Raw genomic sequence first — 18158 nt, 5'->3', positions numbered from 1 at the left:
GAGTGGTCACGATTGTGATCTGGACGAGTCTTGAGAGTGATGATCTTATTATTAGATTAGGTAGCTGCGTAACATGCCATAGTGGTGAGTTGAAAGTCGGATATATGAAAAAAGGGTAGGGCATGAGTAGGTCGATAACCTAATTCAGCTTCGCCGTATGAGTGTCTCTGAAAGTCAGAACTATAACTCCTTATTTATGCTGTCCCGGGGGTGAAACAGCCCTCAAGGATAGACTGAGGTAAATCTTCAGAGGATGGGTGGATGCTGGTAGTTAGGGAATCTCATTGTTATGCGCACAAGACCCGCCAAGCACCTGAGACATGCTTGCGTTGCTTGCATTGAGACCCTGCACAATGGGGTCTCGGAGGGAGGGATGCCTCGTAACTTCAAGATTAATGCACCTTGGTATTCTTGGAGTGGCGGCTGCAAGACGATTCAAGATCTCATCCGTCTATGATGATTGAACCTGCTGCAGCCCAGATTGCCACGAGTGACGAAGGGAGGGAGGGGGAGAGCGTATTGTGGAATGAAAAATACGACGAAGGTGGAAAATACGCATACAGGGTGAATGTCAGCCCTGAGCCTTGAGTGGCTGCTGCTGAACGGCGTTGCGTAAGAGCAGTTTGCACAGCCCCCTTCCCGGCGCTAGTGAACCAGGCTAGCCAGGCCCCTGCACGATTACGGCCTTCTCCTCGATTCTTCGGCCTTACGCCCAACACTGACTATTGTTTTTCCGTTTCCGAACCGCCCATGCTGCAGATCCCCGAAATGGCTCGCTGACTTTGTCCGGTTCCTGAAAGACGGCAAAAGTCCATTGGTTCGTTTAAGGCTGAGTGGAGTAAAAGCCTCGTGGGACGGATGTGGGGTTCTGCCCTGGTTTCAACTTTCCTGGACGATGACATCTTCATCGACAGCCCCTGACCCTTCAGTCTGCGAACCTGGTCTGGTTGCCTCTTGGTCATAATGTTCATGAAGGTGCTGGTATGGTTCTGTCCGTAGCGGCTGGTGGCCTGCATTGACTATGCTAAGATGAAGTATAACTCGTGCTGTATCCATCTCTTGAACGCTTCCAATGATCAAGGGGCGCTGTCGATCGGGTGATTGGATCTGCGGCTTCCGAGAAGCCAGCGAATGGGCGCCAATCACCATCCAAATAGAGTTTAACGTTGAGCCTTTTGACTTGGTTTCACCGTTTCGCCCAAGCAAGGGTCCATGCCACGTCTTCGCGATCTGCCCAGTGCCTATGTTCCCCCTTGGCGAAAGACCTCGAGCCTCGAGTGGCGTTGCATTCATTTCGTTGAAATGGAGGTCAATGTGATTAGTGCCACGTGACGTAGGTGGTTACTCTGCTTGCGGTCACTGTGAACACATTGATACGGCAGAACAGACTCCAGAGCCCCTTGGCTCTGCGTCGCCCGGTTATTATGACCCAGGAGGCTGTTGGTGATGTAAATGCGGATTTAGAGGCTGCCTTTCGCCGGATCCCTGTTCGCGAGCCTGTTGTTACTTCCACTGCTCGTGACTAGATAAAAATCGCAATCAATCGTCAGGAGCTGTACGTTACCTCTCAGTTCCAGGTTCTGTGCTTGGCGTACCCGTAGCACTAGGCCTCATGTTTGGTGGTAGCCGGATACCAGGGGGTAAAACCCCAGGGCCGCGTCGGATAGTAGCCGGTTCGGAGACATCTACTCTCGCTCTCGCGAGGCCGATTGCAGGGACAACCCAGTCACCGCAGCTACACTGCATCCCTTGCCACGCAAACTTCCCAATGTTAGAGCCACACGAACCATTAGGGCATGTCAACCGGCCTGACAGTGGAGCATCTTCAGGTGTGTTGGGGAAAAGACTCGGCCGCATCCATGTCAGTGGATTTAAGAAAATGTGAGCGCATTCAGAGGTTATTGCGGCTCTGGAATCTTGGTGAGCACCGTGTGGAACAACGAAAGGTGCGATCGCCAACTTGCGCCTACCACTGGTGAGCATTGTGATGACGTTCGCGCGTTAGACGACTGACCTGCATCTGCGGCATTTGATCTCAGTTGCTTGACCAGATGGGTCTGTACGTTGCTGTGGTTGTTCATCTTCGAATAGGACATTCTCCATCTCGGGAGCTCGTCCACATGCTACACTGTCCTCAACTTCACGGCGATAGAGATAACGACCGTAGAGCGGATGTGAGGTTACATCATCAGGACATCCCATCTGGTGATAAATATCCAGCTGCTCCATAAAGCCCGGGTTAGGTTCACAAAGTGGTCGAGACTCTCTAAGGAGAGCGAGAGCTGATTGTGGTGTGAGTGCGCTTCGTTGGTGATGAAGCAGGTACGCAATGCAGACAGTTGCGGACCGGGATTTTCCCATTGCGCTACAAGTTGTAAGCAACTACCAGTCATGAAATAGGGTAAGTGATGCAGTGGCCTTGAAGTGCCTCTCAAGCCCTTCATCAGGACGTCCGCGCAAGTAGGAAAGCAGAGATAGCCCAACTACTTACCAATGAACTAGTACGCCACCCCCTGCATCCAGACCAGATTGAATGAACTTGAGGGCAGCCGGGAAATGTTCGAGAAGATTCTCATCCTCAATATCATCGACCTCAATCTGGTGATGCTGGTACTTTAAGAATGTGTCATCTGTTGGTTGTAGTCGTAACACTGAGAGGACATGAGTGATATTGGCCTTGGTCAAAGCAGCTTTGTTCTTCAAAGAGAAGATGCTGTGGATATTTATATCGTCAGCTAAACTTGTAAAAGACGCCTTAACCTGTAAAGGTCATCTTTTGAGACAGATAGCGCAAAGGCGCATCGTACTTTGGTCTCAGAAAGAAGGGGTTTTGGTAGTACCCACCCTCCGATGTAAATGTTATGGCCGGGTACCTTGTTCATAGCCATGTCGAACAGCTAATGAATACAGCGAAGGCTTTGAAAATACCGCAATCTTTCCCAGCAGGCTGGATAGATAAACACAATGAAGCAACACACTGGGAATGGCAGGAACTCAAAACAAAGGTAGTTTCTGAGCCTCGCAATTCTAAGACCGAGGTCGTGAAGATGATACCGGTATGATCAAGCGCCCCCGCCGGCAAGGATGAGACGGAGATGATTGGCGTTCCGATAATCTCGACTAAAACGGCAGGTAGGGCCCAGGGCAAGGGCAAGGGCCACAGGTCTCGTGACTGGTACCCCGCACTTCCTTGACCAAAACTATCTAAGTCTAGGTAGGTATAATTTATCATTCATTTCCAAGGCTCATTTATCTGTAGTGGCTGATCATTATACTATCTTTTCTCACTCCATTCCAATGATCCAGCGTTGACAGTCAGGTAGATCGTGAAGGTTACCTGTCCACTGCATGGCTATGGGACTCGACTCCTCGAGCCGCGGATATCTCATTTCGCGGGCTTCCATAATTCTTAGGAGTCAGGACCTAACCGGATGTTCGGAACGGCCAAGCTCCAAGTCCAGAGCCACAGCGACTATTCCAGAGTCCAGAGTCCAACTCCAGAACCAAAGCTGGGATTTGTTTATTGCAATTTGCACCGTGCATAGCAAAATCAGAACCTATCTATTGGTCGGTCAACTGAGCGAAAAACCAAGCCGGATGCCACGCTAGCGCGAGCAAGTCATCACTCGAAACTAAAACAGGTTGGGAAATCGTCGGACAGACACTTTAGACACTTTTGCAGTCGGACAGCTCATGGAGCCAGACTGGCGATTCTGTCATCAATAATAATACTCTTCCGGATCAAGAGGGAGGTGCCGCATAAGAATTCCCTGCAGGAAGGACATCCATGAAGAGAGTTTCCGTCGCATCAGGTCATGATTGGTCTTTACTTGCCGCCAAGAGCCTAGAAGCTGGTTTCAGATTCGGACTTCATGAAAGAGGCATGAGCCTGTGCGACATCTCCTTCTCCGGTTGGACTTTGAATAATTAGATGGCGCTGGATCACCCTCGCCTGATCATGGCTGTCGTCATCCCCATACGTATGTCGGAGTCGTTCATCAATTGCGACTAGCATTTGTAGTGCATGCTTCCCTCCAGATGGAGCACAATCCAGCGCCTTTCTTTACGCTAAGGCAATGTAGCCTGCGGCCAAGAAATTTCCGGTACCCTTGGTCCCAGCTAAAACGCATAGTTAAGTACGAGGTAAATAATGCTTGGTTTCCTCTCATACCCAAGTAACTATAGCGACAATCAACCAAATAACTGTTGCCAGCCAAACTGGTGTGATTGATCTTTAGGTGGGACGTGGGACACGCAGTCCCGGTCATGGATTTTGCAACTGGTTACAGCGAGTTTGTGGGAGTTCCTCGACTCGACCGCAAGAACAGCCAATGCAAGCGCGGTGCACGGAGCTCTCTGCAGCCCATTAAGGCTGACGGCGTTGAAATGGTGTAGCGGAAACCTTGCTTGAGGTAAAGTACTAATAGTATCCCCGTGGCTTTTTCTCTCCGTCATGAACTTTTTCGCAAATCCATGCTGATGCCGGATCAAAACAATAATTGGTTTGGCGGAGAGCCTTGACTCCCTTGAGACTTGCTCGTGAGGGGGCCACTACTCCTCTGGTAAAGCGACCGTGAAATCTGAAGCTCAGCTCATGCCCGGCAGTTCTCCCTCGAGAGTGAAATCACGGATCCTTGTCTAGAGAGGAGCCAATCATCAAACTACTATGTAGAGACGATGCCTACTGGTGTACCACTTTTTGCCTCGCGGAGCGACGAGGCTGCCGGCTCATCAAGTTATTGGATTGCCTCCTGCTCCTCTGTGGGTGTTTTTTCACATCTCCGAAATCCGGATCGAAAGCGCGTCAGCTCACAGAGTAGTGCGAGGTAGAAAGAGCACCAAAGATGGAAGAGCGGAGGAGCCGAAGAGGCGAGCGAGCCCTGCCCTTGGCAAGTTGGCACACGGAACGCTGAATCATGACATTTTACAAGCTGGATCTATACGATACGATCGGGTGCGGCTTTCAAAGAAGAGCAAGGGTGTGCTGGACTCTGGAGTACGAAAATTACGGAAGCGTACCTGGAGATTCAGGGTTCCAGAAAAGTTGCCTCTGAGTGGATGGACACGGTCAGTCCAAGAATTCCCAAGGCCTCGGGAAGGAGAAGCGTGTCCTAACTTCTCCTCCTCCTGGACCTAAAATGCCATTTGCCCCACCTTCTGAATAGTGCAGATTCTCTGAAAAGCAAAGTAAGCGGCCTTGTTGCGACTAGCGGTTCCACCAGCGCCCCTCCAGATACAGGCACTGCCACAGTGCTGTCATCTGGCACTCCCTCGCGCTGAAGTCCTGGACTGGTCGTAGACAGATCATTAGGTAGGTATGGATTTCATTTACCCACGCAGTTCAGACAGGGAAAGAGCTCTTTTCTTCTGATGACGACAAGGCGCCTTCCTGCTACTCGAAATCAATCCTCTCGTTTGATCCGGAAAATCGTCAAGGAAAACGAACGGCGAAGAAAGCAAAGAGGCAGCGGAGTGGTACGACAACGATTCAACTCTGCAGTGACCATGAGCCACTGGTGGATCTTTTATCTCTGCAGCAGCTCTCCCAAACTCCCCCCTTTTAGCTGCTTCCTTCTCTGGTATGGTCTCGCAGGACGACAAAATAGAATATTCACTTCGGGAGGCTGGAGCCGTTGTCCGTTTTGCACCAACTGGCCGGCTCCCGCGGATCGTACATTGAAAACGAAGAGTGACAAATTCCTCCCATGGATCCTCCTCTTTGTATCCTTGGATTCTTGGAAGGCCTTAAGTAGGTAAGACAACGGCTGGTTGTTAAGATTAAGGCGGACAATAAATACGGCCGAGAGGCGTGCGATGGAGACGACAGTTCGACAGCCTCCACAGAATGAGGTATATAATAAGGTATAGGCTATAGCTCTCCAATGTTTAGAGTTGATCGGCTCTAGAGTTATTAGCACATGGGAATTGTGCCCCGTTACTCCAACGGGAGCTCAACTGTTCTAAGATACGAACAGCAAACGCTGGAGTTAGGTATGAGACTGAGTCACTACTGAGACTGATGATGAGATTATTATTCTTGGTCTTTGCCTCTCGAGGGAGGACAATTTGATAAATTGGAGCCGATGATCTGCCCAATCAAAGATATGCCAGCTGCCAGCACTGCCTCATTCTTCGAGCTAACCGCTTTGGTGTAACTCACCGCTCTCGATCTGGAATCTGGATATCTTTACCTATTATTTTTTCATATTTTCAGCTCTTCAACAACAGCTTGAAGTGTGGTGGCGTCTCGCGGCCAGCGTTTGGTAAGGCTGAGTGAGTTGTCTGTCACTATGGAGTATGTCTTGCCTAGTGGGATCGCTCAGACAGATCAGGCTGCAGAAGCTCAGAGGGCGATAGCAACATTAATCATAGAGCGACGAGGTTTGAACGGAGGAAAACTGAACACTTAAGCCGGGCCTCATTACGTCGATTATGGATCATACTTTTGAATACACCCAAGAGCTCGGGAGTCGGAGGAGACCTCACAGAATGGGTCTCGTCGTAACGTAGCGGTGGACTGGCAGCCTGGCACAACCCCTTTCGTCCTTCAACTGACTCTCTCAAGTCGAGCAGCGGCATGATCAAGGCAACGATGAGTGGGCTACTCCGTACTATGTGATGCTATATGATTGAGGGATTTGACTTTTCTAGTAGTACTCGGGATGTATTAAAAGAGGAAAGTGTGCATGCATTATGCATGTCTTTTAAGATTGAATATAGTGCGTCTCTCGTATAGTACCTCCATTTGGAGGTACTCGGTAGCAGTATCTTTCCTCCTTGGCATGGGGTGACGTTCACAGCTCCAAAGCTCTCTGATTGACTCATGTTCCAATAATAAGCCGAATTTTAGTGTATAGATCCGGCGGTGCTCAGGCGGCGTGGTTCTTGAGGCTAGAATTATGTTGACGGCGGATGACTAGGTAACAGCATCAGCCATGCTCATCAGGTAGTCAAGGCAGTTTAATCCAGGCAGGCAATGGATTGAGCCTTGATTCAGTTGCTGAGGCAAGAGGCTGTGGTGGTGTTTGGTAGTTATACTGGGTAACTACTTCAGTACTACTCCAGAGGATCGGTAAGGTGGTGTAATTTTGGCAACGGCGGTAATACTGGAGGGAGATTTTTCAATTCTCGAACATTACGGGGACACGCTGCGCTGCACTCGTTGGTCCGCCAACTCCAGATCTTCAAATACGAATGCTCTCTGGTCTGTATCATTGCAGCTGTTAAGAAGTTCTTTTCCTCCTTCCTCCATTTCCTCTCCTGCAACTGCAACTTAATCCTGCGTCGAGCGGCACATCATCTACCTTTGATCATTCAATCACAGCTGATCTTCTGCCATCTGCATCTGGAGCATCACTTACCAGACTGAGAAAGAGCAACCGGCCCATCACTCACTGGCAACTGCACCTGCACCTGCACCTGCACCCAGACTCGCCAGACCCTGAATTTATTATTATCCATCCATCCCATTTCTTCCCTCCCAAAAGTCCAGCCTTGTAGGGACCAACAAGCCCTTGGGTTGCACCACCATCTTCCGTCTTTTTTTCCTCTCTCACTTTCACTCTCACTCTCTCTTACTATTACTATCTATCTATCTATCTATCTACTCCATACGAACTCCCTTGACAGCACTACCCGAGTACTTCTACTTGTTCTCCCTCGGCCTTCTCCGTCTACTCTCTCACCTTCTCCCTTATCTCCTCCATCCATGAGCGCTACCTTTCCCTCTCCCTTGGTCTGCGCAACTTTGTGCATCTGACACGTGCTTCACATCCCACTTGCCATCTCTTTTCTCCTCCTCAGCTTTGATCGATCGGACAGGCGGATATTCGAACCTTGAATCCCGCAGCAGCGCCGACAGAGTAGAAGGTCCGTCTCAAGCCGCAGACACAGCCTTGTGCGCCTCAGGTTCAGCATCCGCTACTCAATTCTCCAAGCATGTTCGGTGAATCTTACACACTTGCTGGACTCCGTCGATAATAAGTTGCCGCTGCTTGGCAGGTTAATGGCACTGGATCCGTTGGCGAGTTCGCCTTCGACTGTTGCACATCCCCGCTGATTCTCTAGCAACCACCGCAGCTGAAGCTGAAAGTTGACTTTACTCTGCCTGCGCTAGCTTTGCCGCTGTGCTTGCCACCACGTTCTGAACTTTTTGACTTGCTCAATATTGCGGCGCTTCGCTACTAAACTCTACTTCCATTTGTTGCTGGGCGTCTATTTAATTGAGCCTATATCCGTGTATAGACTGGTGCTATAGAAGCGGGATCTTCTATTTCACCCTTGAAAGCTGGCTTCATTTCATTCATCGCCTCTGGTTCGAGCTTACGGTTACGCATAGTCTGGACTCGCTCCTTTTTCAGCTTGCCTCCGATTGCTCAATTCGTGCTTTGTTTAGCTCACCGTCGCTCATTTCGGCATCGATGAGTAACCCTATCTTGCCTTCAATTGTGTACGATGAACTTTCGTCGCCCTTCGCCCCCCTCGATTAACACCCACGACTTGAACAGCGGCCATATGTCTGCCGCAAGACCCCCATACAGCATGTCCGGGCAGTCGTTCCCTTCCCAGGGTCCTGTACCGATCCGGACAAACTCAATGACGAACTTCGCGCCGCCTCCATTACCACCGCCCCCGCGGATCAGTGACCTAGAAAATGGGTATGATGCGGGCTGGATATATGCGAACGCTAGGTTACCTGGGTCAACGAAACTTGCGCCCATCAACCCTAATTCCAGTCTGTTTGGCGATCACTGTCGCCCAGAACATCCCGTGCCTCGGAGTGATCCGATGGCATTGGATGAATTGGATGGTCGGCAAACTGCTTTACCTGCCTCGAGGAGTCCAGAAGCACATATTAAGATTGAGCCGCCTCCACCGGCTGACGAAGGTTTCCGAAACTCTGTTTCAATTAGCAACCATGGACCTTTGTAAGTATCTAGTCGTCAATCGCATTTGACATGACCCCTCAGTTCTCTGCTGGGATGGAAACTGATTCATACTGAAAATAGTTTGAAGGGCGAGCATGACTTTTCTCGACGGAGCGTGAAGGACTCATCTCATGCCTATGACCAGCATCTTCTGTCCAAGATTGGCAAGTCGAATTCTCCGCGCCAATCTGTCAGTCACGGAACTGAAAACAGGAACGCTTTATCGACCCTCCCTATACCATCGCGAGGATTCTCCAGCTTGCCATCTCCAGCGACTTCCGAAGTACCTTCTCTCGATGTGCGGTGGTCTGGCTCCCAGTCAGGTGGTATTTCACCAGGTACGAAGGTTGCCTGGAGAGACTACATTGGTCGCAGGAGCCCGAGTGTCGAAAGCAACGCACCGTCTGCGCTCGACTACGAACACTCGCCTTTCTCAAGGGATGGCCGCCGGAGGGGAGGTGGAGTTACACCCCAATATGATGATCTATCTAGCCTTCCGAGTCGGTCAAATCGAGGAAGTTACGACCAGAGTGTTGTTTCGGACATGGAAGGAGAATTTTCGATGGATGAGGCGCTACCTTCACGATTATTTAGTGTCCGGGAGGCAACGCCGCCCTATTTGGAAGCATCAAAGTCTGGCATGAAACGACGAGCCTCGTCACCCCCTCGAGAGCCTATAAGCAACGACAGGCATGCACTGCATACAACAACAAGCAACGGTGACCTTTCTCAGCGAAGAACTACCGGACACCCCTTCACCAATAACTTGTCGGTAAATAGCGGCTATACTCACAGTCACGGTAGCCTTTCAGCGGCATCATCTGTCAGCATTCGAACGACTGCATCGTACTCGTCAGCAGCCCCTTCGATAGGCAGCAGCGTCACTACTGCATCTACATATGATCGATCGCCTCCAGGATTGTCGCCAAAGTCTGATCTTGATGCATATCACGAAAAACCGATGGTTAACCCTGGCCCAACCACAGGGTTATCTGCCCAATTAGCTGCACAGATTACCCACGACACCGGCTCTTTTGAACCGTCCAGCGTGAATCCACCAAGAAAGATGTCGTATCAAGCGAATCTTAGCGTGCCTAAGCCACGAGCCAACAAGATTGGCGGACTATATATTTGCGACTGCTGTCCCAAGAAGCCCAAGAAATTTGACAGTCCTGAAGAGCTTCGGTAAGTCCTCTCCATATTGTTTAGGTTTCACGTTCTAACATTAGAAGTGTTCATGCCATGGAGAAACAATATTCATGTCTGTATTGCAACAACAGGTTCAAAAACAAGAACGAGGCCGAACGGCATCAAAATTCCCTCCATCTGCGGCGTCATTCTTGGTCTTGTGCTGCACTTCCAGGGTACCAGGCTGCATTTCATCCTTCCCCATCCCCTTCGGCCCAAACCGGCTCCGGTGCTTCCCACGATAGCTGCGGGTACTGCGGCGAAGAATTTTCGAACTTTCCGCAACCCGATTGGGACCAGCGATTTGAGCATCTCACTACAATCCACAAGTTCGGGGAGTGCAACAACTCGAAGAAATTCTTCCGTGCGGACCATTTCCGCCAACACCTCAAGCACAGCCACGCAGGAACGAGCGGGAAATGGACCAACATCTTGGAAAATGCTTGCATGAAGGAAGAAGCACCACCCGAACCTATAAACTCCGGCAATGGACCGTCAAATAAGATTGGTGATGTGCTCCAGGATTGCTGACAACCAATGCGCTCCTTCCGGATTAGAAAGACACTTCCGACTTTCCACCTTATCACAAACCACATACTTTCGCTCTTCTCTACCTACTCTCTCGGTGGAAATGAAAACCCTTAGAAGTACCAATATACTTAGGTACTGCGGATATAGAAAGGCATATACAAAAAAAACATATCTTCACTACAAGACCCATGAGAACTTCTCTGACAGTTACGTGACACGACTCGGTTTCTTGCATTTACGCCCTATTTTCTGGGGTGCTTTGGTGACGGGCAAACTGGAGTCTGGATTCTGGAATCTCGAGGTGTTTTCTTTATCTCTTTTCTTGTTCTTCACAAAGGGTGTGTGGGATTCTAAAATAAAGTTTGCTTCTGTAAATTTTGGGCCAGGCCGGTTGTTCTTCACTGCTTTACTTCTTGTGTCTCTATTCTCTACCTTGGTTTCGGCCACGAGCATATATGGGTCTCTCGTGGTACAGAACATTCAAAACGCCACTTAGCGTACATGCATGCGTGACAGGACTAAGGGCACGAAATTGTCTCTCCTTGTACTAGTATTATGCATTTGATGCAGTGGGTGGATTTGAGATATGTGTATATAGATGGGTTGCAATGCTACCTAGTATCAATTCATTATACTTTCTCGCCTCTACAATTACGTACTATGAACAAGTAGAATGAAATATTCTGCCTTAAAGGCACGGAGACGAGTGGTAATTCGTAGTAGCTTGGAGTAGCCCAGCTATGAGCAAACCGAGGTCAAGGCCACCGCACTACAAAGCAGAGATTCGAAATCGAGAACATGGATAGTATCATTGTCTTACATTTCTTCACTCCAATCACTTCTTATGCTAGTAGATAATGATACCAGGTCTCCGAATACAGTAGCAAGTAAACCATTTCAGATACACTAAAACGCCAAAGGTATGCACTGCGAAGGGGGTCTCGAATTCAATCCGTTTCCTTCGCGATTTGAGGTTGGTTGATACTGATTCTGATTCAATATGACCAGAAGATGCTTCGTTAGATGTGAAAAGTTTCATCAAGTGGTGTTGTATGGGTGTGGCGGACGGAGAGTATGAATGGGCACGTTCAGTAAGCTCTCGCAATATTCATCAGCTGGATTCGCTGGGTTTATTCCGCCTCGATTCCCGCTGCTTCCGTTGCCAGCCGCAGGTCCTTCCCCACGAGTCCCACGTCCTTAAGGTAAGGTTCGAATGCAGCTAAGAGCTGCTTGAGCGAGCTCTTTAAGGAATCAATGACGAGCTCAACGTCCGGAACCCGACGGGCTTTAGCCTGAGCGTCAGCATTTCCTGGCTGCGGGAATGTGGCGTCTGTCCAGTGGATTTCTAGCCCGGAGTGGGCGTGCTCTTCCAGCGTAGTTGTTGTTTCTGTAAAGAGGCGCACGATGCTGGTGACGTCGGCTTGAACTTTGCCGTAGGGGTCTTCTTCGAGGCTGGCGATGAGAAGGCGGGTGAGGGAGTCGATAGCGTAAAATATTGAGGCAAGGTTTGCAGTGGGGGTGCCAAAGACGATGCCGGATAGGCGGCGGGCGAAGGGCTGGCGGATGAGGGAGCCAATTGGGGTGCGGAGAAGTTGGACGAGGTAGAAGTGGACATTCTGAGGTTTTCCGGTCGGGCCGCCGGTGATCATTTTAAGGTCTTGCGATGAGGTGAGGAATTTTTGCTTGCGTTCGGGGCTGAGCACTACGGAAGAGGCGCGGTCGAACACATCGCGGGCTCGGGCCCGGGCCTTCGGTGTCCAGTCTGGGGAGTTGCCCAGGGATCTCAAGGTGCTACTGAAACCTTCTCCAAGCTTTCCCTGTGTCGTGGTGGGCTTAGGGGAGGCTGCGAAAATGTTCTCGCCTTTTGGTGGGTCGGCCAACCGGGGTAGAGTTTGAAGGACAGGATCTGGTTTTGCTTCAGCTGGCGACGGCTTGGAAGCCGAAGCACCGGTTTTGGCCTCTTCCACGCGAGTTGAGATGCCCTTGATGATATCTGTAGCGGACACCAGGATCTGCGTCCAGGAGGATCCACCTTCACGGTCGATATCGCTGAAGATCGCCTTGCGTCGGTCGGGGAATTGTTGGCTAATAAAACTCAATTCCCAGAATGCGAATGCGCGAACGGTCTCCTTCTTCGCTTTTAGCCCGTTTAACAAACTACCGTTAGGATCCTTGGCCTCGGCTGTTAATGGCTGGCCCCGCTTCAAAGGTTCTTTGCTGAGGAAGACAGAGAAAAAGAGGTTGGTGGTCTGCCAGCATAAAACTAGGAGCGCACCAGAAATAAGAGTCCGCCCGATCAAAGACGGCCCGACTGGAAGCATGAGCCCTGGTGGATCCGCAGCAGACCGAGGAAAGTCCCAGAATAGTTTAGCAAACGACATAGTGTAACTCCAGGCACGGCGTCTGAGAAAGAAAGTGTACGCGACGGGGCATGCAGCTGCCACCAGTACACTTCTGATCAGTCCATCCCTCAAAAGTCGTGGAAGAGCCGCTTGAATACGTTTTGAAACGGCCTCTGGCGAGCCGTTGGCAGATCGTTGCGCAACGGCGATGGGCACGCGATCGTAATCGTTATAGAGATGGCCTACCGATTGCGCAACCGCTAGAAGTAGGTGATAGGTATAAATGTAAATGGGTCTTTCGTTCAAGCTCGCTCGCTCATGGGGACTGATTATTATTAGGTTTGTCCGAATTATTGAAAAGTGAGTCTCTTGGTACATACCTGCCTCGCTTTACCCATTCCAGTTGTGCGCTGTGGGGCGAAGACCATTTGTACAACTCACTGAACCACCAAGCGGAGAAAAAGTACCAGCCGAATGTTTGGATGACGTGGAGTGGGAAGAGGTGCTTGAGTGTGTGAAACGAGGAGCTTGTCGTTCGCGGACCAATGTGCATCTGCCCAACTCGCAGAACGAAGATTGCAAGCGAGGATATGAAGAGGAGGACGGTGCGAATGCCGCAGGACCCGATTGGAAACAAGGCCCAGAAGACTATAGACAAGCCAGTGGTTAGCGGTTGTTGAGAACCTTGGATGATTGAAAGCGCTTACAGGAAGACTTGTCGCCGATCAAGACAGCGATCAGGTAGCAGACTAGAAGCGATAGCGCAGAAGCATGGACAAATCTCCGGTGCAGCGCAGAGGTGAGGATTCGTCGATATGGGCGAGGCTTTGCGGCGGCCATGATTTAAGCTAGCAGATTGGGGGATCTCGAAGGGAAGAGAGAGTGGAGAAGTTCACAACAACATGGCCAGAGGGGTCGCAATCGATTATCATCAATCACGGTGCCGGCAGAAGAATTGCAGGGACGAACGTTAAGCTTCGTCGAGGACCGGCGACGGGTGCGGCAAGTTGAGCGACAAAGACACCATGAAGCTTTTTTTGGGCGAAGACCATCAAAACACACAAGCCACACTTGGTTGGTCAGGTGACGCTAATGCGGCTGCTCCAGCCACACTACACTGATGGCACGTCATGTCATGTGCGTGCGGCCTGCAGATCAGGGCATCAACATCAATGCAATCTGCAGGCAGCTGCTTGTTATTCTCCATCTCCAAGTCTTCCCCCGTTATCCTTCGCCCATCCTCTCTCGATTTACCCCCCCCTAACAGCATGTCATTTGATCGCTTGAATTCTCTCGAGGCCCAGCCTACGACTTACCGTCGCTCCGACGACCCGCAGTACCATGACGATCCCGAGTTTCAGCGCCTCACCGAGTCCCTCTCGAACCAGTTATTCACGTTGACTTCAAATGTCACCCGCTTGTCAGATCAGATCGCCCTTCTTGGAACTAAGCGCGACACTGAACGGGTGCGGGAGCGAGTCCACAACCTTCTCGAGCAGACCCGCACTGGGTTTAGGGATGTTGGGGAAGGTATAAAGAAGGTTCAAACATGGGAGGATGTTAATGTATGCCTCTGTCACCGTCCTCAGTCCTAGCAGAAAGCTTGTCTAACGTACATTCTCTAGCCTTCGCAAAAGTGGACACAACAAAAGCTGTCAACGGAATTCAAGGCTACTCTAGAAGAATTTCAGACCGTTCAGCGGAGGGCGCTGGAAAAGCAGCGTGCCTCGGCAGTCGCTGCACGCACCGCTGTGGAGGAGGCGGAACACCCCGGAGAGGGTGGCGTCCAACAAGAGCAGCAGCAGCTTCTTGAGGAGCAACCGCGGCTGGCGAACCAAGACGAGGTGGACTTTCAGGAAGCTCTGATCATCGAGCGTGAAACCGAGATTCGCAGCATCGAGCAGAGTGTCGGCGAGCTGAATGAGCTCTTCCGCGATGTTGCCCACATCGTCCACGAGCAAGGTGGCCAGCTAGACATCATCAGCGAAAATGTTGAGAGGGTCCACACCGACACCCGAGGCGCCAACGTTGAGCTTCGTGGTGCCAGCCGGTACCAGAAGAACGCTCGGAACAAGGCTTGCTGTCTGCTTGTCATTCTTGCTGTCATCTTGGCTATTATCATCTTGGCCGCTGTTCTTGGGTGAGCACACGTTGCATCCACACACGATTCATGTTCATCAATGTTTGCTTTTCCTTTGTTCACTGTGATATCCTCTCCTGTACAGCTGTATAGTGTTTTTGCACTGCTGTGAGCAGTATGATTGTTATACTTGACGAGTCGTTCATGAGATCCGGCGTCTAGACTGGATGTTCTGATTGCATCTGTTATGCTGCGCTGCCTTTGGCGCATTGATTTTATACATAGCCTCTGTGTTATACATATGATACATCCGAGTGACCCAACCCGTGCCCAAACTCCTGCTTCTATATTCATGCCTAGAAAAAGGAGAAGAAAAACAACAAAAGCATAATGTCGAGGACGGTGTTACCTCAGAGTCCAGAGAACCGTCTAAACCTCATCATGCAACCTTCAAGAGAATTCAGTTTTGGCCGGACATCGAGGTAGAAGCTGAGTTTGCCTGGCCCAGCATTGGCCGCCAGCCCACTCCCGTTGTTGCCTCCAGTTGACTTTCCTTGATAAAAATCAATCACATACTCGATCCGCTCCCCACCGCATCGCTCCACAACCCAATCATGTCGATCAAAAGGAAGCTGATACCCCATAAGATTATTTAGGCGCGCCCGAGGGCTGAGAAACTCCGTTCCAGCCCCCAAACCGCGGAACGAGTATAGTCTCGGCCCGCCGCACTTCTTGCTCCCTGGGTCCGTGCTAGGCGCCTTACTCTCCCATTCTAAGATTTGCTGCCACGCGCGCTCGTTCACGGCATTGTGTATGGGTATAATTGAGGCCACCGATGTTGCTAGCTCCGAGGGCGAGCCTACGGAGCCGGGCGTGTTGCCCTTGCGCATTAGAGCTTCGAAGAACTGTCGCTCCGAGGGGTAGACCCAGTTCCCTGTTGACTCGTCATGTCCGGTTTCTGTTTCTGCGTTTGAGGGTGCGCCGTGCGATGCGCTGGACGAGGAGTATGGCGAGGGAGCGGCGGGAGTTTTAGACGGCGATTCATTTGAGTCGGTAAGGGCTCGTGGTATACTGCTAACTTCGCGGTCTGTGGAGAGTGGTCGCTGCAGTTTCGATGCTTGGTTTCCGTCACCCGCTGGCATTGGATGAGGCACATCGCCTGATTTATGTTGTTGTAGCCATGCCTCACGGGTTTTATGATCAACAGGGCAGGTACCGGCCGCCGCTGGCGGGGGGGATGTTGGGGTGCTTGCGCCGGCACCCATTGAAATCTCGCTTTGTGATATCGGGAAAAGGCGAGAGAAAGGAACCCGAACGAGCGCAGTAGTCAGTTCTGAGCTGTATACTTGATTGGTAATGCGAAAAAGAAGCAAAGAGCGACGGGCTTGAAATTCTGGCCGTGTTGACCGCCTTTAAAGCCCGATGGAATTACTCCGACTAGCGATGCAACTAGAGCATTATTATTTACTCCGCTCTTTTTCTACCTCCCCGTTCCCCTTTTTTGGGCTCATCATTGCTCATTCCTGTTCATTCTCCTTCAGACCTCTAAGTTGCTTAGGATATCCTCGAGTCAATCTATCGCAATGGCTGCTTTCACTGAGAGTCCAGTTTTCCGGGCTACCACCACCGCCCCTGTCAACATCGCTGTTATCAAGTAAGTCCGACCCCCGCTATTGTAAACCAGCCCAATGTTCCACCACCCATTAACCAACATTCACCCTTTAGGTATTGGGGAAAGCGTGATGCTACCCTGAACTTGCCAACGAACTCTTCGCTTTCGGTCACCCTGTCCCAGCGCTCTCTCCGTACCCTCACCACCGCCTCCTGTTCATTCTCCTACCCCGCCGCCGACGAGCTTACCCTCAATGGCAAGCCTCAAGACATCCAGTCCTCCAAGCGTACGCTAGCATGCCTCGCCAGTCTTCGAGCTCACCGACAAGAGCTGGAGAACACAGATTCTTCTCTGCCGAAGCTCTCCACACTACCGTTGAGGATTGTCTCCGAGAACAACTTCCCCACCGCCGCTGGTCTTGCTAGCTCCGCAGCCGGTTTCGCTGCCCTGGTTCGTGCCGTGGCTGATTTATACAAGCTGCCACAGTCACCGACGGAATTGAGTCGTATTGCTCGCCAGGGTTCCGGCTCCGCCTGTCGCTCCCTGATGGGAGGGTATGTCGCCTGGCGCGCCGGTGAGCTCGAAGATGGAAGTGATAGTCTTGCGGAGGAGGTCGCATCGCAGTCTCATTGGCCTGCGATGCGCGCACTTATCCTTGTTGTGAGTGCGGAGAAGAAGGACGTCCCCAGCACAACGGGTATGCAGACCACGGTTGCGACGTCTGAGCTCTTTGCGACTCGCGCGAATGCCGTCGTTCCCGCCCGCATGACTGCGATTGAAAACGCTATCCAGAACCGTGACTTCCCTAAGTTTGCAGAGATCACTATGCGTGATTCGAATGGTTTCCATGCTACCTGCCTCGACTCCTGGCCACCGATCTTCTACATGAACGATGTCTCCAGGGCCGCCGTCAGGCTTGTGCATGACATTAACAATATTGTCGGCCGTACCGTGGCCGCTTACACTTTCGATGCCGGCCCAAATGCTGTCATCTACTACCTCGAGAAGGATTCTGATGCTGTTGTCGGGACCTTCAAGTCGATCTTGGGCACTTCCCTTGAGGGATGGTCCGGGCCCTTCTACGATGCCGTCAGGGACGTCAGTTCCGGTGTGTCCTTGGATCAGGTCGATTCTCGCGCTGTTGACGTGCTCAAGACTGGCCTGAGCCGTGTCATTCTGACCGGTGTCGGTGAGGGACCCGTCAGTGTGGAGGACCACCTCGTTGGTGAGAAGGGTGAAATTCTGTCTACTCAGTAGACGGGAAAAGAAAAAGACACACAAGACGATTTATGATACCATCAAATTGCATCAGAATCTTATGAAGATATTGGTATTTAATTACCAGCTGCGAATCGTTTGACACGATCACCGCAGCCTAAATATTTCGGGTATCTATATGGTTCAGTCTTCTTTTGGCCGTTGAAAGCACAATAAGAGGCAGCAGATAAACCCGTATGCATTCACATAATATCTATCTA

The 18158-nt window shown here is 50.9% G+C and overlaps 7 protein-coding genes across 7 annotated transcripts; 4 read left to right on the top strand and 3 right to left on the bottom strand.

Moving 5' to 3' along the window:
- Window positions 1-1376: 1376 nt before the first annotated feature.
- dspC (dual specificity phosphatase YVH1) lies at window positions 1377-3049 on the bottom strand. The gene is made up of 5 exons (XM_073708139.1): window positions 2845-3049; window positions 2492-2713; window positions 2015-2365; window positions 1565-1966; window positions 1377-1485 (listed from the first exon to the last, which is right to left on the bottom strand). The coding sequence occupies exons 1-5, from the start codon at window positions 2886-2888 to the stop codon at window positions 1461-1463; spliced, it is 1044 nt and encodes a 347-aa protein (XP_073568371.1). The 5' UTR covers window positions 2889-3049; the 3' UTR covers window positions 1377-1460.
- A 5055-nt stretch (window positions 3050-8104) lies between these two features.
- znfA (putative C2H2 finger domain protein) lies at window positions 8105-11171 on the top strand. Its single transcript, XM_073719131.1, has 3 exons — window positions 8105-8927; window positions 9009-10112; window positions 10160-11171. Exons 1-3 carry the CDS (start codon window positions 8455-8457, stop codon window positions 10644-10646), a joined length of 2064 nt encoding a protein of 687 aa, XP_073568370.1. The 5' UTR covers window positions 8105-8454; the 3' UTR covers window positions 10647-11171.
- On the top strand, window positions 10740-11286 carry BJY04DRAFT_195629 (uncharacterized protein). The gene has a single exon (XM_073712250.1). The coding sequence runs from the start codon at window positions 10747-10749 to the stop codon at window positions 11140-11142; it is 396 nt and encodes a 131-aa protein (XP_073568369.1). The 5' UTR covers window positions 10740-10746; the 3' UTR covers window positions 11143-11286.
- Window positions 11287-11447: 161 nt separating this feature from the next.
- Window positions 11448-13981, bottom strand: BJY04DRAFT_195627 (nucleoporin NDC1). Its single transcript, XM_073712249.1, has 3 exons — window positions 13696-13981; window positions 13369-13636; window positions 11448-13313 (listed from the first exon to the last, which is right to left on the bottom strand). Exons 1-3 carry the CDS (start codon window positions 13826-13828, stop codon window positions 11777-11779), a joined length of 1938 nt encoding a protein of 645 aa, XP_073568368.1. The 5' UTR covers window positions 13829-13981; the 3' UTR covers window positions 11448-11776.
- Window positions 13982-14256: 275 nt separating this feature from the next.
- BJY04DRAFT_221054 (SNAP receptor PEP12) lies at window positions 14257-15132 on the top strand (the record flags this gene model as incomplete). The annotated part of the gene is made up of 2 exons (XM_073717018.1): window positions 14257-14553; window positions 14614-15132. 2 exons carry the CDS (start codon window positions 14257-14259, stop codon window positions 15130-15132), a joined length of 816 nt encoding a protein of 271 aa, XP_073568367.1.
- A 258-nt stretch (window positions 15133-15390) lies between these two features.
- On the bottom strand, window positions 15391-16410 carry BJY04DRAFT_195624 (cytochrome c1 heme lyase CYT2). Its single transcript, XM_073712248.1, has one exon. It carries the CDS (start codon window positions 16331-16333, stop codon window positions 15479-15481), a length of 855 nt encoding a protein of 284 aa, XP_073568366.1. The 5' UTR covers window positions 16334-16410; the 3' UTR covers window positions 15391-15478.
- Window positions 16411-16554: 144 nt separating this feature from the next.
- On the top strand, window positions 16555-18156 carry mvd1 (diphosphomevalonate decarboxylase MVD1). The gene is made up of 2 exons (XM_073712247.1): window positions 16555-16722; window positions 16794-18156. Exons 1-2 carry the CDS (start codon window positions 16652-16654, stop codon window positions 17935-17937), a joined length of 1215 nt encoding a protein of 404 aa, XP_073568365.1. The 5' UTR covers window positions 16555-16651; the 3' UTR covers window positions 17938-18156.
- Window positions 18157-18158: the final 2 nt, after the last annotated feature.

The sequence above is a fragment of the Aspergillus karnatakaensis genome, assembly GCF_047715665.1.
Source record: "Aspergillus karnatakaensis strain CBS 102800 unplaced genomic scaffold BJY04scaffold_45, whole genome shotgun sequence".
Lineage (NCBI taxonomy): Eukaryota > Fungi > Ascomycota > Eurotiomycetes > Eurotiales > Aspergillaceae > Aspergillus > Aspergillus karnatakaensis.
The sequence above is the reverse complement of the archived record's forward strand: the minus strand, read 5'-3'. Positions and strand labels throughout refer to the sequence as shown.

Excerpts from the sequence above, each read along its gene's own strand:
- BJY04DRAFT_195624 (XM_073712248.1), bottom strand. The coding sequence starts at position 16,333 with ATGGGTGCCGGCGCAAGCACCCCAACATCCCCCCCGCCAGCGGCGGCC.
- BJY04DRAFT_195629 (XM_073712250.1), top strand. The coding sequence starts at position 10,747 with ATGAAAACCCTTAGAAGTACCAATATACTTAGGTACTGCGGATATAGA.
- mvd1 (XM_073712247.1), top strand. The coding sequence starts at position 16,652 with ATGGCTGCTTTCACTGAGAGTCCAGTTTTCCGGGCTACCACCACCGCC. Across the intron at positions 16,723-16,793 it reads GTCAACATCGCTGTTATCAA|GTATTGGGGAAAGCGTGATG; the intron begins GTAAGTCCGACC and ends TTCACCCTTTAG.
- znfA (XM_073719131.1), top strand. The coding sequence starts at position 8,455 with ATGAACTTTCGTCGCCCTTCGCCCCCCTCGATTAACACCCACGACTTG. Across the intron at positions 8,928-9,008 it reads ATTAGCAACCATGGACCTTT|TTTGAAGGGCGAGCATGACT; the intron begins GTAAGTATCTAG and ends TACTGAAAATAG. Across the intron at positions 10,113-10,159 it reads GACAGTCCTGAAGAGCTTCG|TGTTCATGCCATGGAGAAAC; the intron begins GTAAGTCCTCTC and ends TAACATTAGAAG.
- dspC (XM_073708139.1), bottom strand. The coding sequence starts at position 2,888 with ATGGCTATGAACAAGGTACCCGGCCATAACATTTACATCGGAGG. Across the intron at positions 2,714-2,844 it reads CATAACATTTACATCGGAGG|CATCTTCTCTTTGAAGAACA; the intron begins GTGGGTACTACC and ends AAATATCCACAG. Across the intron at positions 1,486-1,564 it reads ACAGAACCTGGAACTGAGAG|GGATCCGGCGAAAGGCAGCC; the intron begins GTAACGTACAGC and ends GCTCGCGAACAG.
- BJY04DRAFT_195627 (XM_073712249.1), bottom strand. The coding sequence starts at position 13,828 with ATGGCCGCCGCAAAGCCTCGCCCATATCGACGAATCCTCACCTCTGCG. Across the intron at positions 13,637-13,695 it reads GATCGGCGACAAGTCTTCCT|TCTTCTGGGCCTTGTTTCCA; the intron begins GTAAGCGCTTTC and ends GCTTGTCTATAG. Across the intron at positions 13,314-13,368 it reads GAATGGGTAAAGCGAGGCAG|TCCCCATGAGCGAGCGAGCT; the intron begins GTATGTACCAAG and ends AATAATAATCAG.